Source organism: Falco peregrinus, chromosome 1 (assembly GCF_023634155.1).
Source record: "Falco peregrinus isolate bFalPer1 chromosome 1, bFalPer1.pri, whole genome shotgun sequence".
NCBI classification, from domain to species: domain Eukaryota; kingdom Metazoa; phylum Chordata; class Aves; order Falconiformes; family Falconidae; genus Falco; species Falco peregrinus.
Genome location: NC_073721.1, coordinates 24,511,558 through 24,525,066, shown reverse-complemented (window position 1 = coordinate 24,525,066; position 13,509 = coordinate 24,511,558). Strand labels below are relative to the sequence as shown.

At 42.3% G+C, this 13,509-nt stretch overlaps 2 protein-coding genes across 7 annotated transcripts in view; one reads left to right on the top strand and one right to left on the bottom strand.

Annotated features, from left to right (window-relative positions):
* WDFY4 (WDFY family member 4) overlaps positions 1-13,509 on the bottom strand; it is a 144,822-nt gene that overhangs the window by 32,114 nt on the left and 99,199 nt on the right. The gene's annotated exons all lie outside the window — the stretch shown is intronic.
* On the top strand, positions 2-13,496 carry LRRC18 (leucine rich repeat containing 18). Of its 2 annotated transcripts, none has more exons than XM_027788991.2 (2): positions 2-5,397; positions 9,897-13,496. In XM_027788991.2, the coding sequence occupies exon 2, from the start codon at positions 9,904-9,906 to the stop codon at positions 10,690-10,692; it is 789 nt and encodes a 262-aa protein (XP_027644792.1). In that variant the 5' UTR covers positions 2-5,397; positions 9,897-9,903; the 3' UTR covers positions 10,693-13,496. The 2 variants fall into 2 exon arrangements, with proteins under 2 accessions (XP_027644792.1, XP_055649278.1); XM_055793303.1 differs by having other exon boundaries at positions 9,815-13,496.

The following is a 13,509-nucleotide window of genomic DNA, read 5'->3' as shown; positions in this document are numbered from 1 at the left end:
GGAACAAACATTTTATTGAAATAGCCTGCTTCAGTACAATTCAGATCTGTACTCCCTGTGCCCCTGCTCTCATCCCACAGGTATGAGAGAACACCAAGACTAGAAGAATGTTGAGGTTTCACCATTGACCAAAGAATTCCAAAATCAGAGCGTCATCAGTTAGGTTGGTGCTGCACAATACAAATTTCATTACTGCTTTCATTAGGAAGGAAGGCTCTACCTGATGAACAGCTGATGGCCTAGCTTCATTAGATGGCTGATGAATTTATCACTGTCAGTCACTCTGCCTGTGACATGCTGACTCTCCCCAAGCTACGTGCCAGTCTGCTCCTGAATGAAGTATGAGAAAAGTATGATATCTAATAAAGAAAAAAGAATGAAGTAGGGTGGTGGTGCTAAGGATGGATTCTGTTTGCCTTAAGATACCACTGCACACTGTGGCAGTGACACCACATAGTAAATTGCAAGAATTCAGAAGCTGGCTCACAGGCAGAGAAGATGCCCCTGCAGCAGAGGCAGGTGGACACCTGGGGACAGCAGCCTCCTCAGCTGTTCAAAGCTAAGCCAAACTGCTAATCAGTCTGTGCTCCTGGTCTCACCTCATTGTAAAGCTAGAGTGCTAGTGACAGGTACCATTAAGGCTGTCTGTTTCTATTCTGAAGCCTTATTCTCAAAGGCTCATGCTTTTCTAAAGCATTCTGAAAACACTGGCTTGAAAACAGAGATGCCTCAGTCTCCATATCAAAGATATTTTTGCGCAAAGCACTTTGAAACTAATGTAGTCCTTAAAAACTGGGTTGCCATGTTTATAATTGTATTTTAAAGTAAGAGAGTAAATACATTTTTTCCACTTTCTTTGTTCACAAAATGCAACATTTTACTTTAAATAATAATAAAAAACCCCTCAAGAAACCAGCTGAAGGCATATACTAAACTGGAATTCACTTGAAAACGTGGAAGGGTGAAAGTTTCTGAACAAACAAAAGTCACACTTCAACTACGCTGAACTAGAAGGTGTGTCAGCTCCTGAAGGCCATAGACTTGTTCTTGTCAATTCCTAGAGACCAAACCGAGACAAGTGACAGCTTCTGGATTGTCATGGTTTAACCTCATCTGGTAACTAAGTCCCACACAACCGCCTTCTCACTCCCTCACAGTAGGATAGTGGAGAGAATTAGAAAAGCAAAAGTAAGAAAATTCATGGGTTGAGACAGAAAGAGTTTAATTGGTAAAGCAAAAGCCGCACACACAAGCAAAGCAAACCAAGGAATTCATTCACCACTTCTGATCAGCAGGCAAGTGTTCCACCACCCCCAGGAAAGCTGGGCTTCGTCACACGTAACGGTTACTTGGGAAAACAAACACCATCATTCTGAATGTCCCTCTCCTTTCTCCTTCCCCCTAGTTTATATGCTGAGCATGGCGCCATATGGCACAGAATATCCCTTTGGTCAGCTGGGGGCAGCTGTCCCAGCTGTGTCCCCTCCCGACTTCTCGTGCACCCCCAGCCCCTCGCTGGTGGGGTGGGTGAGGAGCAGAAAGGGCCTTGGCTCGGTGTGAGCGCTGCTCAGCAGCCACAAAACCATCCCTGTGTTACCAACAGTGTTTTCAGCACAAATCCAAAACACAGCTCCATACTAGCTACTATGAAGAAAACGAACTCTATCCCAGCAAAAAACCAGCATATTAATTAAAGAAACTTTTGATCTGCCAAAGTAAACAGGGTTGCTGACATGACACAATATAAGTGGTAGTAGGAGATGTTTTTCCTCTTGAGTGTACACCTTTAAATTAATTCTAAGGTGCCAGCTCAGAGACAGGACTACTACATTCCCGAAGTGTAAGGAAAGCAGCTCAGCCATAGATTATAAAACCGCTACAGCAATAGCTAGCTGCTATTTTGCACTCTTGTGCTCTGTATCAGACCACATTAAATACCCACAAAGCTAGGCTTAAAGCAGCCTCAAATATCTAGATAAAGCGCCAAAATGGTCTATGATCATTACAGTTCTATTGAATTTGCAGTAGCAAATTCTTGTAAACTACCTCGCATGATTATGAATCATTATTTTACTGCATATTCAGTCCTGGACCAGTTAATAGTGTACATAAATGAAAACCACTATGGTTTTTTCAACACAGTATTTTTTTCCCTGCTTAGGCACTATCTTCAAAGAAAAGTGTGTCTTTGAGGGAAGGATTTTGCACAGCCTAAGTAATAACTTATTCCATGAACAAACGTGACACCCAATTCTGGCATGTGGTCTGCAACTCCTAAGCTTTGTTTAGTTGTCCTGTTAAGCACAAGAAATCTAACAACAGGAGGCTATGTTTATAGAAACTAGGTAACACAAAAAGGTGTAGTTCATACCTAATGTGGCAAAACAGCATCTTCACTCTTTGTCCAAAAAAATGAATAGCTTATATGATGGCCCAATTTACACAATATAAGTCAGAAGAAAGTCCATTGACTAGAGCAGAGTTATGGTGGTTTCACCCCCAGTTTGAGCCACACAAGGCTCAAGAATGTAGGAATTCTAAAGTAGACAACAGATATCAGGATGACTTACCCTTTACAATTCAGCCCTCACACTATATGGAGATTGCAGAGAGCTTTACCCCACTGGCCTTTGTAAATTCTCTGACAGACATTGAGAACTCAGAGTATCTCAAGGGGATGGAATAGGATCAGGATTCCCGGAATTATTTGAAGTGTGTTTGGATTAGGGTGTTTGACACAGAGATATCAAGTTTGTTCCTTCCCTTTCCACAGAGGCAGACTCACTCACTAAAACTGCTCAGATTTATTTTGGATTTATGGCTGAGTTAGAAAGCAGGGGATTATGCAATGTACAAACCTGCTCAATCGATTATTCCTCAAACATTTAAAGTGGGAGCATTGTAAAATACTTTACACAGGACTAAACTGGGCCAGTCTGTGTGTGTTATGCAAATATACATAACATATGTTGACTTGTGGCTCCCATGATCTTCTGGTGGAACTCTTGCTCTGTGTGTCACAAGCCCTAAGCAGCTAATAAGGACTCTGCAAGGCTCAAAACAATCCTCTCTGCTTACTTCGGAAGCCACTATATAATTCTAAGACGTTGATGAGTTCACCACATGATGAAAATAAGCAAGGCTAAGCGTAGTCACTCCCCTGTAAGAGCCATACTTCTGAGTCTCCAGGGACCAGGCAGGATGCTCCCTGCAAGTGCCCAGAGACCTGGAATTCTGCATTCTACCCTTGTTGACTCACAGGGGCTCAGAACATGAATCGCATTATAGGCAGTTCAAGCCTACTCCTCCCTTCTCCTTGGTAATTAATCAACCAGCATTCCTCCAGCCAACACCTCTCTAGCCAGCACAGTAAAAGCTCAAAGCAGATCAACTGCAGCTATCCAACCACAGTAAGTGCATTTAAAATGAAATAAATAATCAAAGGCTGGTTTGAAAAAGAAACAGAAGTGCTTTATAAATGTAAATAACTAAACTTAAAGAGGGGGTGAAGTTATGTGAAGTCATGTATCTATCTATCTAGATTTACATCTATAAGATATTTGTAGGGTGCTAGCCATGGCAGAATCTAAGCGTGATGTGTACTAATGATGATCCACCTTTGGCTACACTATACATAAGTGATTCATTAATCCCTCTTCCATTAACACCAGACTATGATCTCACTCTTGTGATAGCCAGTACTCTCCATTTGCTAGAGACAGGTGGATCTCAACCCATTTGGAGATTCATTGCAGATGAGATAATCTCAAAGGATAAGATTTTGCCCCCACTGAAATTAATATAAAAATTCCAGTAAACAATGGGTTCTTAGACTTCACAAAGCTGCTTTCATTTTCTTTTTGTCTTCCATCTTCCAGACCTTTTATGTCTGCAAAAGAGTGCCAAGGCTGTCCTAAAACCACTTTTCTGAAAGAATTTTTGCAATTACCAAAATTATTGTAAGAAAAAAACCCTTCCTGGTAAGCCACAACCTAGGTTCAAATCCTACTATTAAAAAGAGGACAGAAGACATCAAAAGTAATGTCAGCTTCCCCTGTGAAACAATCAAGTGTCTCTCAAACTCAGAAAAGTGTCAGGTTAGATTAATTTAGAATAAAAGTACAGTGTCCTCTTTGATTGTACCAGTCTCCCTTCTGGGTATTTTTACTCTGTGCTCAAAGAATAGAAATACAATATGAAATCTGTAAATCTGTGTAATATTAAAGTAGGGCTCCTTGAAGTGGGATGTCTTGAGGGGGCTATGGAGGGAGAAAGGAATCTCCCTCTTGTAAGGAACACTGTTTGCACCATGTATATCCACAGGCTTACAGCATACAAAGGGATAACGTTTCCGCTGCAGAAATGCTGCACTCAGGCACACTTCAGATCATGGAAAAAAAAATAATCAAGTAAATTCAATTAATTTGTTGAGGTGAACAAAATGCAATCTCAAACCCTGGAATCAGGCAAGCACATCAACATTATCAGCTGCTTTATGCCAAGAACATCCTGGACATCAGCAAGAGAGGGGCCTCAATGTTGCATTTCCTGTGAACAATACCTACTACAAAACACTGCTATTTCTCTTGCATAGTTCTTTTTTTTCAGATACTCCTTTGAAATTATTGCAACCAGTTACTAAAAACTTGAATTTGGTATCCCCAGTCATAGACACAAATTCCAGTAAATTCACATGCTACAAAGGGAAATTGTACCAACTGCACTTTTGAAGGGTCACAGATAAATGAATATAAACTAATAGTTCATATCCTCTCTGCTGCACAGCTGAATGAACCTTCCCTCTTGTGTCCGTATCTGTCAGATGTGGATTGTGCTAAGGATGGTATCACAAATGTTGTGAGTTTTAACACACATAAAAGTATCTCTCACTGTATTACGGCCAAGTAAAATGAAACAGCCAAATGACTAAAATGGACAGTTAAGGCAATGTAAAAAGTTGACAAACAGCTTCTAACGAGGTCCAGATGCTTTTTCTTTCTGTATAATTTGAAATCTAACATTTCCAGGCACTGCATGCCTTTCAGTTCTTTTCCCTCCAGCTTGAACTTGCAAGCTGGAACCAAGCATTATGCTAATAATCTCCAAGGACACAGCATTGCTGTTGCTTAGGAACAAAAGTTTCACAGGCTGTGGAAGGAGAATTGAATACAAAGACCCTGAAGCTGGGGAAGTCCTTTCTGCCACTTTTGCCAAATTGTCCTGCAATCCCGGCTCACCGTTTTATTTACAGACTGAGAGACTAATTGATTACTCAAGAGAAGAGCAGACAGAGGACAACTGCACAGTAACAGACCACGAAGGCTAGTCCTACTGAAAAAAATCAAGCAGCTTGTGGCATCTATACCTTGTGTTCTAAGTCTTCCTAGCCGCTAGCCGGTAAGTTCTTATGGAGGGGGGCAATTTGGCAGAATTTTTAAGATGAAATAATATTTTTATTTATTCTTGGTGGGCCTTGCGTTTAAAAGTGACCTTGTACAGTGTGTAGCACAGTGGCTCTGAAGTGATTTAGAAAAGTAAGAAAATTAAGGAAGGAAACCTCTATTTATTTGGTCATGGCAGGATTTAGTCTACAGCTGCCTGTTAGCAAGAGACTACATTTAAAATAGCCAGCGAATTAATCTCTATTCCACAACAGGTCGTATCCAACAACAAAGAAATGGTAACAGGCTTATAAATAAGGAAATAAAATTCTACTCTAGCTGGAACTGCCTGGCTTCATGCAAAATCTTTTGTTGTATGAACGCTGGTTTTAAGCTTTACATGAAAGCTTTCCACAGAGCTATTCCATGGGTGAATTAGAACATGTCACCTCACTGCCTTCCTGCCCCCAGAGAAGAGCAGGGCATGCACAGCTCCTCTGGGCTTGGCAAGCCTGCTCTGCAATACACAGACATCCAGGAGGAAAGACAAAGGAAACTTTTCTCACTGACTAGTTCAGGATGGGATCAAGATGGTTCTGTGCAGCTCTGGATGCAGACAAGTAGGAAGCAGCAACCTATGGGAGGAAAAGAACAGGCAGCACCACAGAGGAAGGGGTACTGAAACACCCAGACAGTGTCACAGGCAGAAGGCCTGTTCTGCTCCTGCCAGCCCTGTGCTGAGAAAGGAAGAAGAAAGGTTCAGGCAGAAGAGACTGCCCCATCAGGGTCCAAATCTATATTCTAGGATGGGATCTCCTTCTTAGGATAGGCTTTAGCTACAATGGGCCATGACTGGGCCCTGTGCAAGTGCTTAAGTGCAGGTAAGGAGTAATCATAAATCCTTCCTTCGCACTGACAGCCCTAGTCATGATGCTCAAGGTCTGTTCCATCCCTGCAGCTCCCAGCAATGCAGAGCACCGCAGAGAGCATGATGCCCTTGACATATGTTTTCTGTTCATTTCTATATCAGGTCAGCCTCGAAGTTCTGGGCCTGTGAAACACTCCTAAAGTGCTGGGGTTAGACCTGGGCTTTCAAAAGCCCAACCCAAACCAAAGACTCTACACTTGGTAAAGTGTATCTACCAAGTGTAGATAAAAAGGGGAAGAGTTTTCTAGTCAAGGTCTTCTTTAGTGAGATCTTACCACATAGAAATGCAGCAACCCCACCCCTGGGCAAAGACTTGCCAGCAACTCAGAGGGTGAACCTAGCAGTGGGGTGAGGGTTTAGAGAAAACGAGTAAGGAGAGTTCCCTCTCGTCACCTTTTCTTAGATCGCAGGGCAACACAGGTACCTCTCCCTCTGCTATCTCAGGAGATGCACTATGAGCATGAGATTGAACAGGCATAATTAACATTTACAGCAAGGAGGGCTCCTGCAATTCCTGAATTTATAATATCAGTGGCTGCAGAACTGGAGCCTTCTTATACAGAGCTAAAGAAAATGAGACATGGCTAAGTAAGCTCCATTATCTCCAGCTACAGCCCTGTGAAACACTGATAATTAGTTTACAAGCATGCAGAGACAAGAGAGCTATTCATCCCCCTTCGAGTTGTCTGGTGCACTGTGGTGTTTCTGCAGACCTTTAATGCTAATCTCTGTCTTTGGGATTGCAAATCACCTTTTTGTAAGTTTGGAACGTGGCTCCAACTTTTAACCCAAAGGAAACAGCACTTGGAAAGTGCGAGCACTCACTAGGGACTCATATTTTCCTGATCAGTGCACCTCGGAGGTCCACAGTAGGATTTTAAAAAATCCAACTAAAGGAGGCTGTTAAACCTCTTTGAAGTCTGGGCATCACCCAGTGCATCACGCAAAGAGATCTGTCTCAGGAAAGCTGCACTGATCTGTTTGTTTGGACCTCTTAAAAATCTGAAAGGTCCAGGTTCAAACTTTGTAACAAGTTGGCAAGGGTTATTGACAGAGAAGTGCCCAAACCCAAAACGCCGAACTACTTACTCCTGAACGCCGGGCCTCCAGCACTCAACCTCGTACACCAGCTCCCTCTAGTGCTCGCAGGCACGCACAGCACAGAGGGAGCCCAGCACTAGGAACCAGACTGGAACGGCAGCTGCGGGACAAGCTGGTTTTTTGGCTCCCCGCTATTTTTAAGAAACGAAACTGGTTTGGATCAATGTTTACCCCTTGAATTTTAAATGAAAAGTAATTTAAAAAAATTACCAGGAACTGAAAAAAAAATTAATGTTTTCTTCCCTAAGAGTTTTCCAGATATTCCAAAAGCATTTAAAAAGAAATTTTCATTTTGAATTTTTAAAAAAATATTTATTTTTCTTTGAGGATACCTTTCATTGTTTTAAAGGCATACTTCGTCAAAAAGCTTCACTGGTAAAAATGCACTGAATGTTTTTGTCAAATTATCCAATACAAAATTCAAATCAAGAGAAAGTTGGACCCAAAAGTCACCAGGTTCACATCAATTGCAGGAAACAAAGTCTTTTTCCATCCTGCCAAAGTGTAAGGAAGCTGCCTTGCAGATCTTTTTCTGAAGCATGGTAGTCACCCTCTGTGCACCAGTAATTGACTCAGGGTGTTCTGTACCAGCCATAGCGCTCTCCCATTTCACACGCAACTGAACTTTATCTTCACAGAATTGCCAACCAGAATATTGCATCAAATCCTTAAAATGAGTCATTTGTGATTCAAAAAACCTGAAGCTCTCCAGAACTTCCTGCCCACTCCTGGGCAAATTACTTAAGCTAACATAAACAAAGGTGGGCAAAGTGCTTAATTTTCCACTGTACTTTGCTTCAGTTACCAGCCTACACTATGGAAAGAATGGCATCGATATTGCCCCTGGGACAACGTAAGGTTAAACAACAGCAAAAAGTGAGAGGCCTTTGGTTATAATGGTAATATGACCCTGTAAGTACTAGTGAGAGACAGAAGCCTGGGAGTGACAGACACAGAAAGATTTAACTGTGTTTAAATATTTCTATATAAAATAACAAATACTCAATTTTGGAACATACCCTCTGGCGAGACTGACCCCAATGTCCTGCTTCCAGGATTTTCTGAAGCATCTGCCTCATTACAGAGCTCATGGGAGTGTGGGTGGTAACTGGCAGAGATCCCCCTTGGGTTTGCATTATTTTGGACTATGGCATGTAATTGGAAAGGAGCTGAAATGCCTTAGTTGTAGCCTGAGCTTCCCCTTCATGTATTTGCACATGATTAATGAGCAGCCAAAAAGCCTGAAGGGTTTGTAATGAAGCCTTTCTAATAGGGAAATGTATCGTAGACAAATCCATATTTTGTCCCAAACAATCATTCATCAAAGCCGTGATTTGACTCTTCACAATTAAATGCCAAAGCACCCAAACCATCCTGAGATTAGCCAGCTGTAACCCAAGCTCCTCTCTTCTCTCCAGCTGAGAGGGACATTGTCATCCATTTAGGAATAGGAATCAACCTATTTCCTTTGTCACTAGCCATAATTAACAGTTGTATTTGATGACCTTTGATTAGAGAGAGAGTTCACCAAACCTCAGACTGCAGTGGACTGCTACTCAAGCGTGTAGCACGTGCTGGCACCAGTATGAGCCAGAAGTCTGACCATCACACCTACATGCACTTTTTGAGGGCAGGGCACCTTCACAGTGGGAGTCCCATCTATCCCATAGCATGGAGGGAACGTCAAGATTAGAGTATCCAGAATCTTTCCTCGAAAGCACAGGAGGCACAGTAAGGCCTGGTTTAACACATCATTAAGCAGCACTGACACAAACCCCTCTGTTGCAGTCTGCCCTGTAGGTGATGTATGACCTACAAGCAGTCCTGGCAAATCTGGGACCCCACTATGTCCTGAGGTCCTGGTTAAAACAACACTCTTAATTTGCTTTACACATTTAATCCTTCAATAGCGACCAGAACCCAAATCTGAGGTTCATTAAACAGCATGTTTAACTAACTTGTCAACAGATGCCAGGCCTGTAAAGGCGGCAACCTGTTGGTCTGGTAGAATCAGTACAATTTTGGAGAGCTTCTTTTAGTGCGGTCCCTAAGGACTGTATTGGGACCCACAATATATTTTGCTCAGGTCATCAAATGGCTGACGGATAATACCACATTTCATTCAGCTTCGTTACATGCTGAGCTCAAATCAGCATCTAGGGATGAAAGACAGCAGATTTCTCCCACTTGTAATTTCACCCTGTAATGCAATATAGGTGTTACAATGCAATAAAATAATATTGTAGATTATTAGAATTTCACCTACTCAAAATACTTTCAAGGAGGAACTTTCAGAGTTGCAGCTTCAGGGTTGAAAAGACCTGACCTCAAAAAAAAAGAATTCTGAAGAGTCCAGCGGTCATATGTTAGTTCATAACTATGTGATTATTTTGTTTTTAATTAGGGAGTAAGAGCCACCTCTTTCAAAGGCTTTACGGGAGTTCCCACACCTTATCCACAGCCTGGTGTGTCTGTCTGTCTCTCAGTGGAAAGATGGCCAAGGGGAAAGCAAAAGGTCAAAAAGGGAAGGTGATCACCTTGAAAATTGCCAAAAATTCTATCCGGATATCTTTTGATGGAGGGCGCCGTCTTGACTTAAGCAAGATGGGCATCACCACCTTTCCTCAGTGCATTCTGAAACTGGCTGACGTGGATGAACTTGATTTGAGCAGAAACATGTTAAAAAAGATTCCAAGCAGCATCCAGAAATTCCAGAAACTGCGCTGGCTGGACCTGCATAGTAATCAGCTTGAGGAGCTGCCCAAGACAATAGGTACACTTCAAAACCTTTTCTACCTGAATATATGCAACAACAAGCTGACCAGCAAACATCTGCCAGAAGAGTTAAACCTTCTCAAGAACCTGCGTATTCTCAACCTTGGCTTGAACTGTCTTGACAGTATCCCCACTAGTCTTGGGGCCCTGAAGGAACTTAAGGAGATAGGTCTCTTTGACAACACCTTGACCGCCATCCCAAACAGTGTGAAAAATCTCCCCAAGCTCAAGAAACTGAATGCAAAAAGAAACCCTTTCCCAGATTCAACAGAGCAAGAAGAGCATGCCGACCCCGTTAAAGGCATAGAAACACTCTACCTGGTACAAGAGAAAGACCTGTGCTGTTCCTGCCTGAAGATGTGTCAGGATGAGAGGGATAAGCTGAACAAGTTAAAGAACGTGACAACTAGCCCCTCAGAGAAGCCACATTTCCCTTTACTCCAGACACCCAATTCCTCTGCAAAGGATAACCAAGAAGAATGGAGATTAAGAGATAAACATCCCTGAAATATACCAAGGTACTCCACAGACCATGTCACATGGAGTCCAGCCCAAGCTAATAAAAAGCTGACCTCCTTCCTCCTCCTCCTCCTTATTCTTCCTGCAGTTCTCTTCCTTTAAAGATCTACTCAGTTTTAGAAGCAGTAGATTTCTGTGGTCTCTAAAACAAATCTAAACCAACAGACATATATTTGGGAAAGGAAGGACCATTTCCATTTGGGCCTGTTCCTACAATGTGTTCATGTTTGGGTTTGTTTGGGCTTTTTGGGGGGTCTCTTGTGCACGCACGTGTCCAGAGAAGGAATCTTCAAAAAGATCGTTTTTTCTAGTAACTCCACTCCACCACTGAGACCTAAACATTACTTCTGTTCATTTTTATAGGTTGAAACACAGTTAAACTAGTCTCAGTAAACACCATTTGGAGGAAAAGGAACAGACCTGGGAACCTTCTGCTGCTGGTGGTTGCCACCAAACCCTCAGAGAATCTCAGGCACGCACTGTCAATGTGAGAACCATGAGCCTGTTCAAATTCAGCAGAGGCAGCAGACGCAAATTCTCAGGAGCCACTAACACAGTGCTTAGAGCTAAATAACCAGTGATCCTGTTTCCCATCAAGGGGCCAGACTGCATAAGCAAGTTCTCTGGGAATTTGGGTGCTATAGCTGGGTTCAGTGATTTCTAACTTACACAAGAGTGTTTTGTCTGCCTCTGAGTCTCCCCCCACGTAAGGTACAGAAATCAGAAGCGGTAAGGAAAAGATTGCTCTTTTTAAGGGTCCTGGGCATATCACTTAAGCAGTGACAAAGAGAAAAAGATTCACCCTCTTTCATGATACAAGAGTCAGCCAGTGAATTGATGAAATCAGGTCTGGTGTCCCCACAGTACTTTTAGCTTTCTGTTTACATGTGCACATGCACGTGTGCACCTGAGCACACACATTCACTTGCTCATATCACATCCCTAGGGCATAGAGTGCTGACAGCCTACAAACAGCAATATACAGGTACAAGCAATGAGCAGATTATAAAAGCAGTCAAGCATGACATGAGAAGAGGTGCTGGCTATGGCCATAATAACATATGGTGACAGCAAACATTTAGGTATATTTAAATGAAGATTAAAGTGCCAGGGGCAAAGTACTCAGTAGTCCAGTAAGACCCCATTATCATTTTTCAAATGGCTATAGTAGAGCCTGGAAGTCAGAACTCCTGTGTATTATTCCTATGGACTAGGTGGAAAACTGATATAGTTCCCCAGAACTGCTACTACCTCAACGTTGTATGATACATCAGACTAGTAATTTCTTCATTCTGTGCTTCAGCTGTTAATAATTATTAATAGTGTGCCTGGTCTGGCCTGCCTCCCTGTCTCAGGTAGGATAGGAAAAGCTGGAATGCTATGGAAGATGGCCATTGACCCTAGATGGGTAAGGAGCCCCTCGTGCTGCTCTTGAGTTTTTCTAACTCGAAAGTGGCTTCAGAATTCAAACAAGGGAAAAGTAAACTCATGAAGTCCTCAGTCCTTCAGTTCCCAGACTGGAGCTTGGTAAAAGGGAAGCATGTCCACTGGGGTCATTTTCTCTAACTTTCCACTTAAGCACAACTTTTCTGGGATCATTACTTAGGCAGTGGTACTGTCTTACATTTATTTTATTTCAGCTCAGCTTATGCTCTAACACAGCCCAAAGCTATACCATAAGGCCACTTACATTCTCAGAGTGAGTAAGGTGCACAGGGTCCTCGCTCAGCCAGTGGTGTAAAACTGAAGACAGAGCCTTATGGGATTCAGGACAGGCTACTTTAGATCTAGACATACAGTCTGCTTCAATCTCTGAGACCAAACATTAGTCAAGTGTTTTTCACAATAAACATAAGCCCAACTAAAGCCAAAAGTTCCTGCAGTTATAGTGCATCTTAAGATATTCCCACCTGCTGAGCACCCAGCAAGTACAGGGAAAGGAAACTCTGGGGTGAGTTACTGGTTACTTCACGCAGAACAGACATCATGCTCCATAGAGTCAATGATCATCTCTGACATAGGTTAGGGTCCAGCCAGAGCTGGTTGCATACGGCACTGATACTTTTTGCGAGCAAATGGCTGGTACTCAGGGGTGAAAATGTTCACTTCCAAGATAGGTAATGATTAACAACAGACAGACTGAAAATTAAAAAGAAGAGTACAGGTGACAGGCCACAACAACACATAGGGGCAATCTGCCCCACAGGTCTCAACAGCATTCCAGCCTCCAGGCAATCATTTCAGAGGATACCATTAGGCACTTTGGGTTGTGTTCCTCAGATATCCAAACTGAGAAGAGTTACAAGTATGTGAGTAACTCAAGGTCAGCATGGAACATGCTTTCAATCACCTCCCACTAGGATAAAACCTTTTTTCCTGAGTTGCTAAATCTGAGTCTTGGAATCTACACTGGACAGTTACTATAACATGCCAAAACATCCATGTGTACATCTATCGCTGTCTCCCCTAACCACACAATAAAAAGGCCATTACACAGAAGTATTATGGATCAGCTCTAACCTCACCTCACTGACTGTCTCTTTCCCACACTAACCATCTGTGTAGAGTTTACTAATAAAGTCATATTAAGGAGGTAATAATTATTAAACAACAATGCACAGTCAGCTACTCAACAGATTCTTCATGTTTTCATACTGTGGATGGTGTACGCTAGAATGCTTTTTGGAGTTCTGGGGACACCTTTGAGTCTTTAAAATAAAGGGCACAAATAGGTAAGTTTCTAGATTATTTTTTTAAGGTGCAACTTATTCACACAATTTAACTTATCCAGCGTTTTCTATGTTT

What these genes read in the sequence shown, in the direction of transcription:
- LRRC18 (XM_027788991.2), top strand. Translation starts at nt 9,904, where the DNA reads ATGGCCAAGGGGAAAGCAAAAGGTCAAAAAGGGAAGGTGATCACCTTG.